Source organism: Habropoda laboriosa, unplaced genomic scaffold (assembly GCF_001263275.1).
Source record: "Habropoda laboriosa isolate 0110345459 unplaced genomic scaffold, ASM126327v1 scaffold88, whole genome shotgun sequence".
In the NCBI taxonomy this organism is placed as follows: domain Eukaryota; kingdom Metazoa; phylum Arthropoda; class Insecta; order Hymenoptera; family Apidae; genus Habropoda; species Habropoda laboriosa.
In genome coordinates, this window is record NW_017100219.1 from 1,797,463 (window position 1) to 1,816,542 (window position 19,080).

Below are 19,080 nucleotides of genomic sequence, written 5' to 3' on the forward strand. Positions count from 1 at the left end.
TTTTGTAGGAAATTAATTTTGTGCCGTTTTTTATAAATTTCAACGTTTATGTAGAAAAAATTGAATATAAATTTCAATTGTCTTGGATCACTTTAATTCTATTTATCGAGTAACTGAGGAATTTCCTCTCTGTGAAAAAATATGGAGGTTCTCAGTTGATGAAGTTTTTGTGAAGAAAGGTACGGAATTAATTTGCAAACCTAGCAACTATGTTATATTTGTAATAGTGGTAAATATCGTCTGACGATCTGTGTATTAATACGTTTATGATTGTGAATTGGTGCAGTCAATGAAAGAAATCGGTCTGTTCAATGGTCAGGACAAGTGCTCAATCTTTTTTCAGTCCCTATTCAGTCCGCTAAAGTGGCCCTGGCCGTCGTTTGATTTCATAAGAACTGTCAATCGATGATTTAACAGTTAACATCCATACATTTTTTAGGACGATTCTTTTGTTACCCTAAATTCTAGTTAATCAGTGAACACGTTAATTGAAAATCTTTCTATATTTCTTACATATTGTAAACTTTTTCGTGTCAGGTGATCTAGCTGATCAAGAGTCTGTAATCAAATTAATGTCTTGCCGTACATTGAATTAACAAGGGAAAAACGCGAAGTGATAATCACCGATATTGATAAAAAATAATATTTGACACATGTTTCTTTCTATCGGCAATCCTCCGCACCGAAGGGATGAAAATCGCCCTAAAAGATGAGGGTAATAAGCATATTCGGTGAAAATTATTCATAATTTTTTACTTTTCAAATTTGTCATTGAAAACTACAAAATTCGTCAACTTACACTATTCCTCTATCTCTAATACTTTTCAAGGTATTAGACTGAATATATCTGCCTCCAGCTTTCAGGGCGACCTTCACCCCTTAGAGATAGAAGAACGGTGCAATTTGACAAATTTTATATTTTTCAACGACGAAATTCGAGGGATACGAAACTGTTTATTTTTGATTTAAAAAAAATACAAAATTTGTCAATTTACACTATTTCTCTATCTCTAATAATTTCCAAGCTACATCGACCTCCAATTTACACCCCGTGCTGTGCGCAATTGCAATCGCCACTTTCCAGACCCACTATCTTCGAAAGTTTCATGAAAATCGTTGATTATCACTTCAGAAGCCCGTCCTATCCTTCACGTTTCATATTTGAACCATCTCCAAGCGGATCAATGCTAAATCCCCCGGTTTCCCCACTAGAGCTAACGATCGTATTATACATCGAAAGTTTCGAGGAATTCGAAGGGGAGTAAGTACAGTCGCAACCGGTCTCGCGCGTCTAATTTAAGGTCAACGCGGTGCCGTAACGTTTTGATACACGTCACATTGACACTGGCTGCAGGAAGAGACCTACTATAGCGAGCTGGCGCGGACGGTCTCGCGAGCGTCATTAATGCGACGACTTTCGAACCGGTCGCCGTTTATCTAATGATGATCCCTCTCCTCCGGCCGGCGAAACACGGCCGAGCCCGTTTTTCTCACACACGTGCCGCCAATTCACCTCCTTCCGAACTACCCCCTTTGCCAACCAGGCACCGAGGAACGCGCGTTACCGTGGAATTCGCCGTGACAACTTATCCACCACGCGCGGACCACCCCGTGTACGGTGGAACGTAAATTATTTCCACCGGCGTCGCCGCGATATTGCATCGAAATTTCAATTTACCGCGAGCCGGATTTCTGCACCTCTTCCTCCTGGCGAAATCTCGCGAAAGAAATCTTCAGACGGAGCGGTGAACGCTGGGTAAAATTCGGGAGGGTTGTTTAGACGTGGGAAAGCGAGGCTAGAAAATTTTTGCTGAATTGGATTAGCTGGAATAAGGAATTTTGCGAGATGAACGAGGGATAGGTTTGGAGCGATATACCGGGTGTCCCAAAGTTTCGTAACGTTTTTGTTGAAACTTCGTCGGTGTGTTCTAGAGGTTAATGTAAGACTGAAATGTCATGTGAGAAAAAGTCGGTAAATGTTTTATTAAAGAGTTTTAGCGGAAATATGAAAGATACGATAGTAAATGTAGGGTGAGATGTTATTCGATAAATCAGTCTCCTGGATCGCCTTATACTTCTAAATTTTTACTTATGCAGATTGTAAAAGGTAAAAGTTTGCAATATGGAAGTATGCACTCGAAACGAATCGATAGAATCAAAATTGCGACGAAATTCGATGTCCAATATCCATAAAAACGAGCAACGTTGCAAATTGCAATGATGGGTGCATTTACTCGCGTTTCATATTTCTGTTACAACTTTTTAATAAAGCACTTACAGACTCCCCGTTACATTACATTTCAATCTTATTTTAACCTGCGAAACACACTCGCAAAGTTTGTTCCAAAAACTTCAGGACACCCGGTACACACACAATTATCCCAAATCGACGATAAAATTAAGACCGTATTCCCTTCTAAATTAACGAACAGCACTATATTTCACGACGAGATTCGATCACCGGAGCGGAAGCGACGATATAATTTCGGTGGATAACCTCTTATCCAGGTCAATCCTTATTTTCGTCCCTCGCCCGGAACGATTTCCAATATTCACCCGTCGTTTAACTTACCCACATCTGTCACACAGATCCACCTATAAATTACCCATATCCAAAATAAACCCACATCCCCCGGATCGATCTCGTTAGAAGGCGTTCACCTGTCAAGCCTCGTTCATCCCCATCTCCGAATCCACCTTCGAATATTCAGGTAGATGGTTGTTCCGCGCGTTTAAGAAGGTAAACGAGGGAGCTCGTAAAGCGACCTACCCCTACGTGGCTGACGGCGAAGCAGCGGGGCAGAAGGGGCGCGCGGATAAATTTCGTCCTTTTCAACGTGCATATGGATAGAAGAGGGTAGATCTACGTAGGCGCGCGCGCGCATCTACGCACCGGTGAAAGCGAGAAAGGGGGACAGTTTGAAGGGACGTGGAAGAAAAGAGGATGGGGGGGAGAGAGATGGTTCGTCTCTTGGCTCTTGGAGCTTTTTGAAATAATCACGTAGTGTTGGAGAAGCAGAAGAGCGCGAGAGCATGTTGCCTGGGCGAGAGGGATCGAGTTGGAGGGGAGAGCAAGAGGGCACTGAGGGGTTGATTCAGTGGCTGAGTGCCGTTCCCTCATTGTGCCACGAGTGTATCCGTGGCTCAAGGACCCCGCTCACCCTTGTTTCGGGTGGCTCCGCCACTCCGCCACCCCTTCGGGACATCCCTCAGGAATCTATTCCGTTGCATCCTCCTTTTTCCTCCATCCCTTCTTACCTGCCTTCGACTTCTCTTCTCGCAGAACGTTCCTTCTTTTCTTCTTTTTTTCACGTCCTTTTTTAATCGTTCCAACGAACTTCCGCTCGCGTAAATAGCCGCGTTAAACGTTTTCCTTACTCCTCCCTTAGGTTTGGTTCTCTTTTTTGTTTTTAGCAGAGGCAGTATTAGGGGCTGAAGTTTTCGTTTTCAAAGATTATTACGAACTCTACGCGGCCCAGCGGGGATTATGCTTTTGACGTTTCGACGGAGGGTGGCCAGGCTCGATACGGCGAATTTTTGCCTACTCTCTGCGCGTACTTTCGCTGGATGACTTTTTCCGACGAACAATCGGCGAGAGTAATTAACCGCTTAGGGGTTGGGATGCTGTGCGTGGACGTAGAATGGAAGTTTTTGGGAATCTATGCTTTGCGAGGACTTCGTTGCTAAATCTTGCAATTTAAAATTGAAGTAAATTAATGTGCTAACTGGTTATATACACTGTCGTATGTAAATATTAGGACACCCCTTATTGAACGTGTTGTACGATTTAACGTAGATTTTCTAAGCAAAAATCTCAAGAAGAGTTAGCAATCAATCGAAATAAGGTGAACCACAAATTTACAAAGATTTAGTTAAAAATTCAATATTGATACAAATTGGCAGATGATTCTACGCCAGATACCGGAAGATTCTCCAACAGGACCGTGGTATCGAACCCGTTAACCCATTATCCACATTCTACATATCGAAAACGAAGAGACTCCGTATAGAAAGTATTACACGATTTAAGGTACATTTTCCCGGCAAAAATTTCCAGAAGAAAGTTAGCAATTTTAAGAAACTTTGACCAATCTTTTGAGATAAACTATTGATCCCACAGCATCAATTTTAAATTTGCAAAGAATTCAATATTCCCACGAATTGGCAGGCGATTCTACGCGAGATATCGGGATTATCGACATTCTACATATCGAAAGCGAAGAGACTCCGTAGAAAAGGGGTGAACGATTTCCGCGTAGTTCAAGTGTCACTTACGACTCGAAGGATTAACTTCCGCCCCACCTACAGGCTAACAATCCCGCCTGCATCGATCCTCGAGCCCTAGGAGACCGAAATTCCGGCCTGATCCGCAAAACTCAAGCTCGAACTTCGACGCGTTCCATCGGGCTCGATCGAAATACCCGTTTGGAAAAGCACGCGAGACGTCGTCGTCGTCGTGCCATCGGAAATCGTAGACAGACGCGTTCTATGGTGTGCGTTCGCGATTTCAGGATTCCCATCGTGTCGTCTAGAGAGACGGAGGGAGAAGAGAGAGGCCTGATCGATCCGTGGTCTCGACAGGACGGAATCGCAGTACCTGAGGGAGGTCTCCTTGATGAGCATATCCGTGACCTTAGCTGGCAGTTTTCTCGATGGTACGTTAGATGCTGGATTCACCAGCGATTCGCACAGTCACGGCCCTCCGGCTCGTGTCACCACGCCACTCACAGACCCCGCATCACAAACTGAGGCCCTGCACTCTCACGCGAGTCTCTCTCTGCTCTCATCTTGCACTCCTTCTCTCTTCTCTGTATGTCCCTCTCTTCGTCGCCCCTGTCCCGCTCCGTCCATCGTCTCTGGATCTACGCGCGACTATTTGATAGCGAGCTCGTTACCCGAATCAGATTCACAGTGGCGTAACGCTCGCGGAAGGACCGCGTGTCGTTTGCGTTTCACATTGTCGTCTGTTAGACTCGATGGTACACGAGTGCAGAGTATCGATATGTCGTTCTTCGTGTATGCCTTTGGGTTGTAGGTAATTTTTTGGTGGAAATTGGTAGCTGATCTGTAAGGAAGAATAGTTTAGGTATTCGAAAATTTGACGAGAAGCTTGGAGCTTTTGGATCTGTTAGATTGCGGATTCTTGATCCTTTGGCTGTGGAAGTGCGAATTTCGCTCTGCATTTATGGCACAGATAACGTTCTATTGGGAATTGGTAGGATGAGAATAGTTTTTTTCGAAAATTTGAGGAGAAACTTGGAGCTTTTGGAGCGAGGAAAGGGATTTGTTAGATTCCGGATTCTTGATCCTGTAGCTATGGAAGTGAGCATTTGGCTCCGCATTTATGGGGTGGATAATATTCTATTGGGAATTGGTGGAATCTTGGAGCTTTTCGTAACTAAAGGGTTATAGTGAAGAGATGTAAAATTGCAGATTCTTAACCCTTTAGCTTAGGAATTAAGTATTGGTCTATACAGTTGTGTTGTTGTGGGTAATTTTCTAGTTTTCTAGCTTCTTCGAAAATTTCACGAGAATCCTGGAGCTTTTCGTAGCTAAAGGATTTTAGCCAGGAAACGGATTTATTACATTGTGGATTCTTAATTCTTTAGCTAAAAAAGTATTGGGTTATGCATTTGTGTTATAGCTAATTTTCTAGTTTTCTAGCTTTTTCGAAAATTTCACGAGAATCTTGGAGCTTTCCACAGCAAAAGGACAGAAAATTTCCAACGTAAATCGAAGGACAAGAAATTCAGAAATTACCACTCTACCCAACTATTTTTCACGCAATTTGTTAGACTCTATTTTCTCAATCCTCCATCTACGGAAGTACCTACTTCCCTCTGCATTCGTGTCACGGGTAATCTTCTCTTCACACTAGCTACGACAAAAATAGCTTACATCTCTCCTCAGCAAAATCCAACCCGACAAAATTCCAAATGCAAATCGAAGTACAAACTTGGCAGAAGCAACGAGTTCTTCGGTACATACACCGAACCACTTTCCACCCTTTCCCTTTTCTTCGTCTCCGGTGTCCTCTTACTCGTTCCTTGACCAGGGGAGTGTGGTAGGCCAAAGGCGTCCTCGTATCGCGAGGACTTCCGCCCTTCTTGCGCGAACAACCGAGAAAAAAGAAGACACGTGGAGGGAGAGGAGAAGTGGGGAGACGATCCGCTCCTTTGCCCCGGATGGGTTTGCTTTAAAGGACTCGAGTGCGCGTGTACCCTGATCAAATCTGCATGTAAATCGACGGAATAGGCCGCCGGTCTCCCTGCTCTCGTCCGGGCAATACGAAGGAGAGGACGACGGTTCGCCATGGGTTCCGGTGAAACGGGAAAGGAGGAAAGAGCTAGCGGGTTATAACAGCGGGAGGACAGAGAGAGGGAGCGAGAGAGGGAGGAAACGATGACGATGAGCCAGAAGCAGGGAACAGAGAGAGGAGAGAGGGTCAAGAGAAGAGACAGAGGTAGGCAGCACGAAGGTCGTCCGTTGGCCATAACGAAGTGACAGGTCAATATTAACTTCGGCGCCGTTTCGCCGCTCGTGCGTTCACGAATTCACGTTCGATATCCGCCGGAAGTAATCGAGTTCCGAGCGGAATGTTACCGGTCAACCATACGACGCGCGACGATAGGACCCGCCGCGGATCCGTGGAAATTGCCGTTCGAGTGACCATTAATCGGTCGATTCGTCGCGAAACTGACGAATAATTGGTTCACGCGTGCCCCGGGGATTGGTTAAGCTTATGTTTTGATTAAAGATGGGACGATTGGTTGGAGTGAAATGATAAGGAGATTAGGGACTTTTCGGAAATGGATTTTTGTGGAAGTAGAATGTGATTGGAAAATTAGATTCGTGTCGATGGAAGTGGAAGTATGTATGGAGGAAATGTAGTTGGGAAGTTAGGAACGATAATACTTAGCAGAATTGAGTGGTCACTTTTTTTGGAAAATTGGTAATGGGTCAATTTTGACACGGTCGGTTTTCTAGGGTTTAAAGTGGGTCTGGGTCACCTGTGACCCATTGTAAGATTTGTTTGCCGATATTTCTGAAATTGTATACGTTCCACTTTGCATTGTTCTTTATTTTCTACCGAAGAAAATTTTCGTAATCCTTCCTAATTTTCTACCGAAGAAAATTTTCGTAATTCTTCCTAATTCTCTAATGAACTAAATTTTCCTAATTTTTCGTAATTTTCTACTGAAAGAAGTTTTCCTAATCCTTCATAACTTCCTACTGAAGTAATTTTTCGCAATTTTCTATTGAACAAAATTTTCATAATTCTTCCTAATATTCTACTCAAGAAAATTTTCGTAATACTTCCTAGTTTTCTACCGAAGAAAATTTTCGTAATTCTTCCTAATTCTCTACTGAACCAAATTTTCCTAATTTTTCGTAATTTTCTACTGAAAGAAGTTTTCCTAATCCTTCATAACTTCCTACTGAAGTAATTTTTCGCAATTTTCTATTGAACAAAATTTTCATAATTCTTCCTAATATTCTACTCAAGAAAATTTTCGTAATACTTCCTAGTTTTCTACCGAAGAAAATTTTCGTAATTCTTCCTAATTCTCTACTGAACCAAATTTTCCTAATTTTTCGTAATTTTCTACTGAAAGAAGTTTTCCTAATCCTTCATAACTTCCTACTGAAGTAATTTTTCGCAATTTTCTATTGAACAAAATTTTCATAATTCTTCCTAATATTCTACTCAAGAAAATTTTCGTAATCCTTCCTAGTTTTCTACCGAAGCAAATTTTCGTAATTCTTCCTAATTCTCTACTGAACCAAATTTTCTTAATTTTTCGTAATTTTCTACTGAAAGAAGTTTTCCTAATCCTTCATAACTTCCTACTGAAGTAATTTTTCGCAATTTTCTATTGAACAAAATTTTCATAATTCTTCCTAATATTCTACTCAAGAAAATTTTCGTAATCCTTCCTAGTTTTCTACCGAAGCAAATTTTCGTAATTCTTCCTAATTCTCTACTGAACCAAATTTTCTTAATTTTTCGTAATTTTCTACTGAAAGAAGTTTTCCTAATCCTTCATAACTTCCTACTGAAGTAATTTTTCGCAATTTTCTATTGAACAAAATTTTCATAATTCTTCCTAATATTCTACTCAAGAAAATTTTCGTAATTTTCAATAGAACCGTCGATGCACCGAACGCTAGGTCACAAGTCGACCACTATTGCGGTGGCCGCGTTGACATTCGCAAATAAGGACGGAACGAGTACACGTTCAGCCGGTAGCTAGATACGCCTTTGACACCTCGTTTCTTGGTGACTCGCAGATTGAATCCGGCAGAAGCGGCAATTTCGCAGATTGGGGTCAGTGTTTCGCTTTGATCAAAAGCTCGCTCCGTTTTGTACCGAACTCGCCCCTTTTCGCGGACCGTTTGCTACTCGTGAACGACTTTGCTCGATTCGGAGGAGAGGATTAACGAGGAACCTCGTGTATATATATATATTCCCCGGTGATTCTAGGAGGGCAGCCCGGCTCGAGTAGACTCGAGTGGAAATTGATGGAGTAAAGTGGAGACGCTCGCGAAACGATTTTTCACGATCAAGTTCAATCGTCGACACGGTGTTACGGACCGGCGTCGCTTCTCTGCTGGATACAACGGAGGGATGCACGTTAATCGTGGACAGTGAGTAATGTTCCATGGCTGTGAATAGTGGCACGGTGGTCAGTCGAATGAAGAGACGAGGAGAAACATGGCCGTTTAGGGAGGGGAACGGTAATTTACGTTGTAACGTTAAGCATGGACCTACAAAGCGAGAAATAATTCACGTTCAACTCTCTCGACGAATTTAAATATCAGGCGCAGAGATGAATTCTTCCCTGCTGGATTCGTAGAATTCAGAGGGTTAAAGGGACAACGGTGCAAGTGACATTTTGCCAAATTCGGACCTAAATGCTGAAATGCAAGGTACACTTGCGAAACTGTTGAAAAACAGCTGACAGGCTCTTTGGTAACATTCGATATAAGGAAATTGATTCAAAGCCATCGAGTTTGCATCGCGATGGTATTCTCAAGCTGCCAGAAAAATGGTAAAAAGGCATCAAGAATAATGGAAATTATTTCGATGATTGTTCTCTTGTTGTTCTTTTTAACCCTTTCGCTATTTGAATGCGTAACGTGGGTGACACGGTAAATTTTTAACCACGACTGCGAAATTTCTTATTTCGGCCGTGTTGTTTTAAAGTTCGGTTTATTAAATTAAGACGGAAGTGCGTGATGGATAAAATTATGCATTAAATTAAGGTGAAAGTGTTCCAAAAGGCTCTAACAGTATAGTGCGAGCAAATTTTCAAAACGCCTATAGGCGCCGATAGTAATGAAAGGGTTAAACGAAGCTTCGATTCTACCCAAAAGTCGGAAACAATTCATTTCTACAGCCAATTTAGAAAAATCTTTTTCTCTAACAGAAGTGGTAGATGTACGTCGATGTGGAACGGAAACGATTAGAAACTATTCGAGAAATCAGCGATTTCCCTCGCACCCGGCCAACCAAACCGTCGAAGACGTAATTCAGACTTCCTGCGACGAGGTGGTCGCGTCATCGCGTTAACATTTCCATCGGTAGTCACGCTTGTTGCTGAGTTCCCGCAATTATACGCCACCTCAAGATTCCAGACGTGCTGGAAATATTTCCCTCTTTTTTTCTTCCACCTCCGTTTTCCCGCGTTTTGTTCACCGCGACACCGGTGATTTTGTTTACCTACTTAACCGACCGTTCTTTTTCCTCCCTCCTTGCTGCAGTCGAGTCTCCGCGAGACGCAAATCCGCGGGGAAAAGCCTGGTCGGAGCGAGACGTATGGGGAGGATTCGTTAATGACCGGGAATATTGCTGGCGAGCGAGAGTGAGTGGAGGAAACCGAGACTGGCGTTAATCGTCGCCCAGGTCACTCCTTGCGGTTTCTTCGCCGCGATCTTTCCCAGTGAAAACGTTTTCACCGTTTTTCAACGACGTCCTTCTTCCGTCTGAGTGTCTCGCGAGATGCGAATGCGTTATGGAGATTTGTGCGTGTAGAAAGCGTGCAATGAAGTTGCAGTGTACGTGGAAATATCGGGGAGAATTCTGTCTTATGAACGTGGAATGTGAGGTTTGACGTAGAGATGAAGGATAATGTGGTGTTTTGTTGCGATGTATGACAATTCATTGGAAGTTTTGTTTATGCTCGTTCGCGACAATGTACGGGCGGTAGCTATGGTGAAATTGATCAGTAACGAGGGGACATTCTAAAGTGATAAGCACCGACCTTTATGAAGCTTTAGTGTATAGTAGGTCTCTTTTTATATAGGCAATCGTCCACGTTGAAGGGATGAAAATCGTCCTCAAGGATGAGGGTAAGAAAAAAATTTTTGGGCAAAATTATTTATTCTTTATTTTCAAATTTCTTGATGAAAAACAGAAAATTCCTCAATTTATACTATTTCTCTATCTCTATCGCTCTCAAAGATGAGAGTAATAAACAAATTTTTGGTCGAAATTATTTATTGTTTTTTATTTTGCAAATTTGTCGTCGGAAAATACAAAAATCCGGCACTTTGCAGTACTCCTCTATGTTTAACAGTTTTCGAGATATTAGACTAAATATATTTACTGCCTCCAACCTTGAAACTTTCAGGGCGATTTTCACCCTTTCATTGTGGACGATTATCGATGTAAAAAAATTCGTGTCCAAGATTTTTCTGAGACCCACTATACATATGTATACCAAAGTTTCTTCGAAATCGGTGATTTTCGCTTCGAGATATTCCCTTCTAATTTTGAGGACGATTTTCACCCCTTTACTGTGGACGATTGCCCATATAAAAAAATACGTGTCGAATATTTTTTTGAAAACTATTCTATACCAAAGTTTCTTCAAAATCGGTGATTTTCGCTTCGAGATATTCCCTTCTAATTTTGAGGACGATTTTCACCCCTTCACTGTGGACAATTGCCAATATAAAAAAATACGTGTCGAATATTTTTTTCAGAACTGCTATATGTATACCAAAGTTTCTTCAAAATCGGTGATTTTCGCTTCGAGATATTCCCTTCTAATTTTGAGGACAATTTTCACCCCTTTACTGTGGACAATTACCAATATAAAAAAACACGCGTCGAATATTTTTTTGAAAACTATTCTATACCAAAGTTTCATCAAAATCGGTGATTTTCTCTTCGAAATGTTGCCTTCTTATTAATTGAATTTCTAGCTCGTGGCTATGCCTGCGTTTTCATAAACAATGATCGTTTTCTATTGGTTAATCGCTATGCGTAAGCGGCAGATTTCACTAGACAGATTGTGAGGGAGTTGAATTTGTTATTATTTTTCACGACTATAAAATCTTACTTTCGCTTGGGCTTGATACAAGTGGTATTCAGACCTCAAGCTTCAAACACTGCCGCAGCGATTCAGTCCTCTTCACTGACTATATGTCATTGATAAGAACTAAATATCACCTCGAAACAACTTTAACACGTTCGCTATCACAGTTCTCTTGCAGCATCCTCCCTTATTCTTCGAATTATTTTCATTTACATTCTTGATATCTACACTTTTATCAGTTTTACGTAATGCGATGGATGTCTGCATTTATACACACTTAATATTCCTTGAATACTCAAACTGTGCATTTTGTACGACGTATTGCATGTAGATGTGTATATATGCGACTCCCACTAATATTCGGACACTATTTGGAACATTATAACTTTTTCAAAATTGAACCAAACGACTTGAGTTTTCTTTGAGAAGTTAGAAGGATTACTGTACTAGATGACGTGTGCAAGAAATTTGGAAAAAATTGCAATTTGCAGGAATCGCGAAGAAAATTGTAAAGGTCACTGTTTCCAACTTTTTTGTCTGATCTCGTAATGAAAATTTTGAGCTCGCAATTTTTTAAATTTTCATTACAGGTTCAGATAAACAGGTTGTTAAAAGTGATCTTTACAATTTTCTCCGCGATTTCCACAAATTGCAATTTCTTCCAAATATTTTCTAACTTCTGAAAAGAACTCAAGTCCTTAGGTCCGATTTCAAAAAAAGGTTACACCGTTCCAAATATTGTCCGAAAATTAGTGAGAGTCTCTCCAGAGAGAGAGAGTACTCCAGCCTCACGCAAATTCCAGCAGACAGAGCGTCTTCTGACGTGTCGTTCGCTATCATTTACCCGCACCACTTGCTCGTCCCTTCGTTCCAAGGTAACGAAACCGAACACCCTTTCATCCAAAACCACAAATACCCCGAAGCAGCCCGAACGAAGCCGGTACGAGAGAAGATCGCCGGCAACGAAAACGGGAAAAACAAGGAATTCCAATTAAAACGGCGCGGATTAAGTTACCCCCGCGCCGCGCCGGTAAGGAGACGCGCGTAATTCCGTACCGCAGGATTTCCGGGAGCGCATACTTACTCTTGCGGAGCGAGCGTGGAGAGCTGGGGCGGTGGTTGCTGCAACGGTTTCTCCGCTTCCGTGTTAATTATGGGGCCCTCGGGTGTTCGCATCGCGGCCTCCAACGCAGCTGCCTCCTCCTCCTCGCGAAGCTCCTCCGACGCCTCCTCCGGGATCGTGGTGATGTCCTCGATCAGCGGCAGCTCGTTTCCATTCTCCTCTAAATGGTTCTCCATCATAGGGTCAGAATTGTTGTCCCCCGGCCTCGTCACCTCCTCGATGTCCGAGTCGATGCCCTGTTTACGTCAATTCTTTTTTGGTCATTTGAACCTTTTTTGCTTTTTTCTTTTTCTCTTTTTTTTTGAGGACGAAGGTAGGAAAGCGTACAGAGTGACTTCGAAGGAATATCTGTATAGGACATTAAACTATTTTTTGGCATATTTAGAATCTACTCTATTTTTGTTCATCTTTTAGCTACGGCAGGACTTTCCGCGGAGCTGAATCTCTGTACGGTAATGTTCGCGACGCGGACTGCGCGTAAACAACATAGCACTGCGATTTGTGTCTAGTGTTGTCCACTGTGTAATTATATTAGAATAATAATAATAATTAATAATAAAACTGTGTATGATATACTTTGAAACAGAGACGCAGTGAGCCACTATAGTGGCGCACAGTAGCTAAAAGGTTTAATTAGCGTAATAAGTAATAATTTCCCTCGAGAGGTAAACCATCTATCAATGGTTTAACCGAGCTTATCTAGAGAAGACTTCTGGCCAGTCCCTTTTGAGCCTTTTAATTCGTTGTCTAGATGGTTTTGGAAATTAAACTATTGAAGTATGAAGACTATCATTTTTGATCAATTTTGTCGATATTTTGTTTTGGCTCACCCTTTGCCCAATATTTCACAATGAAAAAGAATTAATCCAGTTCACTCTTTTTGGCATATTTCAAAGAGAAATTTCTACTTTTCGAAACATTAATAAAGAAACAGAAAACGTAGTCACCCCAGAAATCTTGTCAACTCTTATAAAATTCCTTTGATCCACCCGACAAAGGCCGGCGAACAGCAGAAAGCTTTCGAAGAAATAATTTTCGCAATAATAAACGTGCCCGATACATTTCGCCAAGGCTGTACAATTTCAAGCTTCCCTCTGAAAGTGACTCGGTATCGATGAGAAAGCAAGCTCGTTAAACTTTCATCCCCGATGCGGCTTCCATTTATCCGATCCTTCATCTTCTTCTCCTTTGCAGGGTATCGGTCGATCATTGGGATCAAGCTCTAACGACAAGACTATCCACTTTGAAAGATCCGAACCGACAAAGAGGCAACGAAACTAGCTTATTAATAGAAAATTTCCCGTTCTCCTCGCTTCCATGTACATCCGAGGCGGAGTACAGCGAAATTATCTATCAAGGATTATCGATGTACACGCTAGATAGAGGGTTTCAGTACCTGAGCGAAGTCCATGTAGAAGGAATCCCTGGAGTCGGAGCTGCCCCGGCGAAGCCGGAGGCTGAGATCCGGTGAGCTCTCTCCCATCTTTCTTATCTCCTTTCTCGCTCCTCCACGTCCCTTCCTGTCTCCCTTCCGTTCCTCTCGCCTGCGTGTCTCTACGTTCCCTTCTACTCCACCCCTCTGCTACCAACCCCCTTTGTCTTTTACGAGCTTCTTGCTCCACGGACGGGGAATTCTAAAGAGGGTGGCCCTGCACACACAATCCAGCGAGTTTGCAGCCTGAAAGAATCGTCCTTGAATGACAGATCGTCGTCTCGTTCTATCATCTCCCGCGCTTTTTTCCAACCCTCTCTCTCTACTTCTCTCGGTCTCTCTTTTTCTCTCTATCACTCTCACTCTCCGTTCCTCCCTCTGTCGCTCTCGGTCGTTCCGCGAACGAGCACGCGAGAGAACAAGAGTTGGTTCGTTGGTCGTTGGCGTGAAACAAAAATACCTCGGTGAAAAGGAGTGGCGCCGAAGAGTGGTCGTACGTGAGACCGTGAATACCGGAGTCAGGGATCTCTGAATATCAAACGTCCGCGCGAATTAAAATTTCACCCCTACAGTGGCCCGACCGACCGTGCTACTTTTTCCCCAGGAAACGGCCACGGAGATTGGTGACTACGACGACGACGTCGTCGTCGGTGCACAATTGTAAGGAGGATCGTTCTTCGTTTGTTCGCGGAAGTGAAACGAAACTTCGCGTGCACTTTACTCATCGAGAGGTTTGTTACACGAGCTCCTAAAAATTTTTCCCTTCTTCTCTTTTTTTCTTCAGCTTGTTTCCCTGCTACTCCTTTACAATCTGCGGAAGAAGGCGTGCCTTTTTAGTTACGTTAGAGAAACTAATTACGAAAGCTAGGAAATTCAATCGACGCGGCCGTTTGTCTTCGAGTTAATTGCCTTAGCCGCGACTCCGGCCGTGCCGGCTTTAATTAAAACTAGGAGATGTCAGTCTCGCGGCTCCCCACGGGATCGAACGGCGCGGAAAAATCCCGTTTCCGCGAGCGAGCCTTCTTCCCCATCCCGTATTTCTTCCTCCGTCGTTGCTTAATTAAGCTTCGATCGATATCTGATCAGAGAGAGAGAGAGAGAGAGAAAGAAAGTAGTCTTTCAGGACTTATGTACTTAGCAGCTTAGTCCTGTTGTTTCCAAGTCTTAGGTAAGGGCTTAACGCGACGCTTCTTGTTGACGCGGTAACAAGATATTCGACGTGGAAGCTTCTTGCACCGGATACGTTCGCCTGGACCCACGGAACGCTCGCTACTCTCGATACACCTTCCAAGTGCACGAAACAGTACTCCCCTTGGAAGGTCTGAACTCGAGTTTCCATCGAGATGAGCTTCCTTTACACAATGGCTATCGTATTCGGTGCAATTACTTCTGGGTTTAGTTTGTTCAATTAAATGCTTGCGGAGAGAGAGATCGAACTGTATCGTAGAATACTAGAACAACAGGAGTTCAATGTGGTGTATTTTTTTTCTGGTATATTTAGGTAGTCCAATAAGAACGATAAGTGTACTATTCGATTTAGTTTCGAGAAATGGGACCATTCATACAGACGTGTACTGTGCTCGGTTGGGAAAGTTGGGAGAAGGAATAGCAGTGAAATGTTCAGGATTCTGAAAGCGAAAATTATAATGCTAGACCACATGTGGCACAAAAGATGCAAAGAAAATTCAGTGAATTTGGTTGGGAAGCTTGGTCACACTCGCCATATTCTCCAAACATTGCCTCGCCAGATTACCATCTGTTTCGTGTATTGCAACATTTTCTACTGGGCAAAAACTTGACGATATGGACTCTATAGAAAGTAAGGTTGAAAAATATTTTAATGAAAAACTGAAGGAATTTTGTGGCTTTGGCAAAAAGATGGGAAGAAGCTGTGGAGCAAGAGGCAACGAAAGAAGAAATGGCGCGAACTTATTGGACGACCTAACATATAAAGAACGTTCGAAATTAGAATAATTGACGCAAAATAAATCAGCTCGCTTAATTACTTCTCTACTTTAACAAAAGTCACCATACACTTCGACAAAAGCATCGCAGCACTTTCCCCAAATCAAACTAAAAATCCTTAAATCCCTCATTTTCACGAGTTCACTTGTTCCACCATTAGCCCCTTGACGTATGATTTCTTTTCCTGCCTACGCATCTAAGCCTCAATTATTTACTATTTTAGTCCTACATCGAATGAAAAAAGCAAACGTATCATAAATTAATTAAATTTTCCAATCTTCAGTTTTACAAATAAAACCAAAAATTCGAATGAAACTTAATTTTTCTTACCGATATAATTATTTTTCTCAGATCTTGACCAAAATCTGTGCCACGAGTCTGACCGGTTGCCATACGGCAGGGGGTTAATATTTCTTTCACGAACGAAATTTCGATCGCAGTATCGAGCAATAATGGCACGTGCAAAAGGGTATCGAATTTTCTTTCCAAATAATCTTCCACGAGGAAACCTCGAGCAGTAGAAGGGAAGTACTTTGCAAGTAAAATTACAGAAGGGGGATCGAAAACGTGGAGCGGATGGTACCTTCAGAGAACATTTGTCTTTCCGTGGGCCGGTGAGATGCCACTTCGCCAGGACCTCGTAAGCCTGTAACGTCAATGAACATTCTTCCTGTTCGGGTTCAGGAACGCCGTACCGCGTCGGACCCTCCCGTTCCTCGAACGTTTTATGGCCAGCGTGCGTGGCGTCGAATATTTCTCCATCAAACGGCTCCCCGTGCACGTTACGCAGTTACTACGGGCCGTGGGAGAGATAAAGTAGGGTAAGACGCTGCTGTATTTTCTTTCCACCCCGTCGGGACACGTCGGAGATGTGTCTCGGAAGATCGTCGAGCGGATCTGCTGGGCGTTCACGCAATTATTCTCCTTTTTTTTTCAATTTCTTGGGAGAACGACGTTAATTTATTCATTTTGCAAATTGCGCGGGAATGATGGAAGTTTGAGGAGGAATTGAACCCCTTGCCTTGTGATTCTTTCAACGGCGCCCTATTAATGGCAGTATTAGGTCGAGATTAAGTCTCCGCGCTGTCGAAATAAACTTTGAATTTTTATTCATTTTATTAATTTCATTAATTTTACTTTATTTTATTTGAAAATTTTTAATTTATTCGCTGTTCGCTCTGTTATTTGAGTAATAACGCGTTTGACAAATAAATTATTAATTAAAATTAAAATTCTCGATCAATTTCACCAGGAAAATAGAGATCTTTTTCTATCGTGCTTGGAACGATAGAAAATAAAATTTGGAATGCTTTCGTTCCAAAACCACAGACTTCCGTCGATCGTTATTAAAATTTCACTGAAACTATTGTCATAATTACCGCAAGATTATATCAAACTTAATTTCACTTCGATTATATTTGGAACACCATTTCTTCCATCAAGTGTGACGTTCGTATCACAGGACAAGGGGTTGAAAGAAACTTGTTCAATCGATGAAACGCGGCTTTATCGTTCTTCCCTGCGAAATTACTGCGTCGCGTTCCGCGAAACAATTTCAAGAAAGCGACACGTCCGTGAATCGATACGGAGATTCTATAAGCGGTCGTGTGCAATCCTTCGTGCACACAGTGTTTCCCAGCGATCCTCGGCAACGATTTTCCGTCACTTGTATCGCGTGCGGTGAAAAGGCAGGTATTTCCATCCGCGTTCATGCTCGCCGGCAATTCATTGGCTTCCTTTATTTTTTTCTTTCTTTTGCGTCGATAGCCTGTTTCGATACTTTATCTAACGCGTGCCACGAAAACGAGCCGACGGAGTGGGTGCACGCGACCGATTCGCCACTTTCTGGCGACCTTTATCCACTATCTGGTGGCGATAGTGGTCGACGGTGAATTTAATTAGACCGAGATCTCGCTGAACTGATTCAAACCCTTTCAAACACATTCACTCGACTCGCTATCTCGAATCTTAAATTCGAAATTGAACTCTTGTAACAAACATCTACCACTTGTCCCTTCGAGTAGTACCAACTATCAACAATATCTCGTGCAAAAAATATAAAACAACTAGCTCAATTATATCAATGATATCTCGCGCTACACGCGGCACGCGAATAAATATCAGCAGCGACAGTCATAGCGGTAGCAGAACAGTAACGCTAAAATGTGAATACAAAAAGAAAAACACAGGAAAAAAAAATGAAAAACAGGGAGACACAGAGGTAATCCACTTACGAGGTCTGTATCTCACACGGTCGTCCGTTCTCCATGCAGCGTATCCTCGTCTCATCCCCCCGTTTCGCGGTCCGATTCGTTTTCACTTTCATCCAACGGCTCGTAGTCCCTCCTACCCTCCCGCGCGGACATCCGATCGCGCCAGCGGACTCGTCAGCTAGCCTCCGGCATCCGGAACCTCCGCGGTTCCATGGCCGGCCGCGAAACGGTGTCGAACCGCACCAAACCACACACCACTGACACACGCGATCAGAGGCTGCTGATCAACAACCGCGGCCAGGGGTAGAGAGATCGCGGGTGAACGAGGATTACGAGTGGTTCAAAATCTGCATTCAACCCGTACCACCCGTCTGTATGTGTGCGTGTGCGTATTACTACCCCCTTTGACCTCGAACACAGTCGAGTAGTTGCACGCGGATTCACCCACGCTTCGCTCAACGCACGATCGTTGCCCGCGTGTAAACTAACAAACCACCAACCACCTTGTACAGATCGTGTTTATTCTTTCACCATTCGATGTTTAATTTAGTCGCGGGGCGACCGGCCGCCACCGGCGGCGAAACTTGTTGAGCGACCTTGTGCCAGCTCGCGCGATCGAAAGTGTTTTCTGAAGCGCGGATTCGGGGACGATGTGCGATCAATCGTGGCGCCGAGACCAGCCACCGAGACGACACTCTTTGGCACCCCCCGAAGGGCGCGCCACGCGAGCCATCGACATCCTGCTGCCAGAGCCGCCGGGCTGCTGCGATGGCCCGGGCGTCGCGACCACAGCGCCTGCGACGCCGCCACCCGTCCCACGCCGGCGACGTCGTTGCAGCACACCCAGGACCGTATCTACACCCTCGTTCCAATTCGTTAGGCACCTCTTCCAGCCACATTTCCCAAATATGTAAACATTTTCTAGCCTTGTTTCAGGGATTCTTGTAGTAATCGTCGTTACATCGCCATTGTTGTGCATTGGAAATATAAATGGTAGGAGTGAGGAAAAAATTGTAAATATTG

General features: G+C 43.2%; 1 protein-coding gene across 1 annotated transcript in view; it reads right to left on the reverse strand.

Annotated features, from left to right (window-relative positions):
* The window catches only part of LOC108570978 (otopetrin-2-like), a 47,564-nt gene extending 33,634 nt beyond the window's left edge, over nucleotides 1-13,930 (reverse strand). The window contains exons 1-2 of the mRNA XM_017932919.1: nucleotides 13,844-13,930; nucleotides 12,409-12,683 (exon numbers count right to left, since the gene is read on the reverse strand). Coding sequence (XP_017788408.1) covers nucleotides 12,409-12,683; nucleotides 13,844-13,930 — 362 coding nt within the window. The remainder of the gene's footprint in view (nucleotides 1-12,408; nucleotides 12,684-13,843) is intronic.
* Between the last annotated feature and the right edge of the window lie 5,150 nt (nucleotides 13,931-19,080).